A 2,128-nucleotide genomic window follows, 5' to 3' on the forward strand; every position below is an offset into this window, starting at 1 on the left:
GGAATGGTCTCCTCCCTCTGGCTCGGCCCCAGCCTGCTGCCTCGTTCCACACTGGCGTCTTCCTGAGCCCAGCGTCTGCATCCTGCTGCCCGGCCAGTAGGCACCTGGACGTCACCTGCACAGTTCCAGGTGTGGGTGACGCCGCAGCTTCTCTAGCAGGTCCTCCTCCACAGGCTCCTCCAGGACCTCCCTGCAGGACGAGCCGGGGAGAAGACCGATCAGGAGAGGCCTCTGAGGAGAGGGGATCTATGTGCATTGGGAAGCCTGACAGGCGCTGTACGCAGCGAGGAGAGGGAACCTGTGCGCGTTGGGAGGTCTGACAGGCACTCCATGCAGAGAAGCCCGACCTGGAAGCTGTCAGACACGTGCGGAAATGAACGGGACGGGGTGTGGGGCCACAGGGCACTCAGGTCCATCCTCAGGATGGACGTGGCCAGTAACAACATTAACAGTGCTCTCAACAGCCTGGGAAAAATGGCCGCGTGGGTCAGCGGGAGAGAGGACGGGCACACCATCACAGCAAATCCTCCCGGGAGGCAAGTGGCTGCCTGCCACAAGGCCGTCTGGGGTGACCTGCAACTTTCCTGCACTCAAACGGAAACAGCCTCCAAGTTACCACCGAGAAGCGGGCTTCCCCCTGGCTGAACCACCCTGCTTTCACCCACCAACAGAACCATCCAGAAACTAAACGGAACCTGGAGGATGTTTCCTTAAAGACGCTCAACCTGGCTTCCTCCTCTCTACCCACCCAGTCATCACTGGTGCGGGACAGGGTCCAGACCCCCGCCCGCTCTGAGCTTCTACCCCTAAGCAGCAGCAGCACAGGAAGGTGCGGGGGTGGGCAGGGCTGATGGGAGGGCGCCGGTCACGGAGGACGCCACCCGCCCGCCACCCTGCAGCCCACCGTGCCCACACACCTGAACATGAGCTCCACAGGCGAGTGGTAGGAGGCCTCCGGGGCCCCAAGGGAGTGCTGAGGGTGGTCGCGGCGGTCCCACTTGTGGATGAAGTTCTGGCCGGCGGCAGGGAGGGGCGGCCGGTGAGTGTGGGGAACAGGCCCTGCCCTCCCCCGCCCCGTGTCGGCCCAGAGTCCACACGGGAGCAGGCAGCCACAGCCCAGACGCCGGCTCGGGGAGGCTGCCGGAGTGAGATGCCCCACTGCCCTCCTGACGGCCCCCTGCAGCCCAGCCCGGGGGCCTGAGAACCCCCCAGGTCAACTGTCAGCAGCGGCCAAGGGGCCCTGAGCCCAGGGAAGGAGTCCCCGGAATCCGGGCCGGGCACACCCAGCACAGACTCTTCCACCAAAGACCCGGTCTGGTGGTGGCCGAGTGGCCTCAGCGAGGTGGAGACACAGGGGGCGTCGGCCTGCCCGTGCAGGGGTTTCCGTACCTCCAGAATCAGAGCCAGAAACAGGTTGACCCAGACGACAGACGACACCAGCCACCACGATACAAAATAGACCTTGGACCACCTGGGAGGACAGGGAGGCCCCCGCCTGTGAGCAGGGCACCCAGGCTGCACGCAGGCTGGACTCAGAGAACCAGGCCAGCTAACCCTGGCTGGCCGGGTCCTCGCGCGGGGGGGCAGGGACCAGAACGCCACCCCGCCGTGCCCTCCCTGCGGACAGCCCCAGATTCCCACCGCCGTCTGCCCGCACGGGGCGCCCGTCGGGGAGGGTGGCTCACGGGCCCGAGTAGCGTCGGAAGGCGTCCAGGAACACCTGCCAGTTGTTCACGACCATCACGTTCCACAGCGTGATCAGGGCCGCCTGCGGGCGGGGGGGGGGGTTACCCGGGGGGGACACCGCGGGAGTCAGGACGGCGGGGGAGTGCCCGGGGAGGAGCCCTGGGAGTGCCCGGGGAGGAGCCCTGGGGAGGAGCCCCGGGGAGGAGCCCTGGGAGGAGCCCCGGGGAGGAGCCCGGGGAGGAGCCCGGGGAGGAGCCCCGGGGAGGAGCCCGGGGAGGAGCCCCGGGGAGGAGCCCCGGGGAGGAGCCCCGGGGAGGTGCCCTGGGGAGGTGCCCTGGGGAGGAGCCCTGGGGAGGTGCCCTGGGGAGGCGCTGGGGGAATGGGGAGGGTAGGGGTGCCCGAGAAGCAGGAAGGGTGGGTGTCCAGGGTGGTGTCGGAGGTG

General features: G+C 68.1%; 1 protein-coding gene across 1 annotated transcript in view; it reads right to left on the reverse strand.

The window, feature by feature from the left end:
• Nucleotides 1-23: 23 nt before the first annotated feature.
• Nucleotides 24-2,128, reverse strand: part of TPCN2 (two pore segment channel 2) — a 29,478-nt gene continuing 27,373 nt past the window's right edge. The window contains exons 16-19 of the mRNA XM_023738115.1: nt 1,686-1,768; nt 1,390-1,471; nt 918-1,012; nt 24-190 (exon numbers count right to left, since the gene is read on the reverse strand). Coding sequence (XP_023593883.1) covers nt 112-190; nt 918-1,012; nt 1,390-1,471; nt 1,686-1,768 — 339 coding nt within the window. The 3' untranslated portion in view covers nt 24-111. The remainder of the gene's footprint in view (nt 191-917; nt 1,013-1,389; nt 1,472-1,685; nt 1,769-2,128) is intronic.

Source organism: Trichechus manatus, unplaced genomic scaffold, assembly GCF_000243295.1.
Source record: "Trichechus manatus latirostris isolate Lorelei unplaced genomic scaffold, TriManLat1.0 scaffold00113, whole genome shotgun sequence".
NCBI lineage: Eukaryota > Metazoa > Chordata > Mammalia > Sirenia > Trichechidae > Trichechus > Trichechus manatus.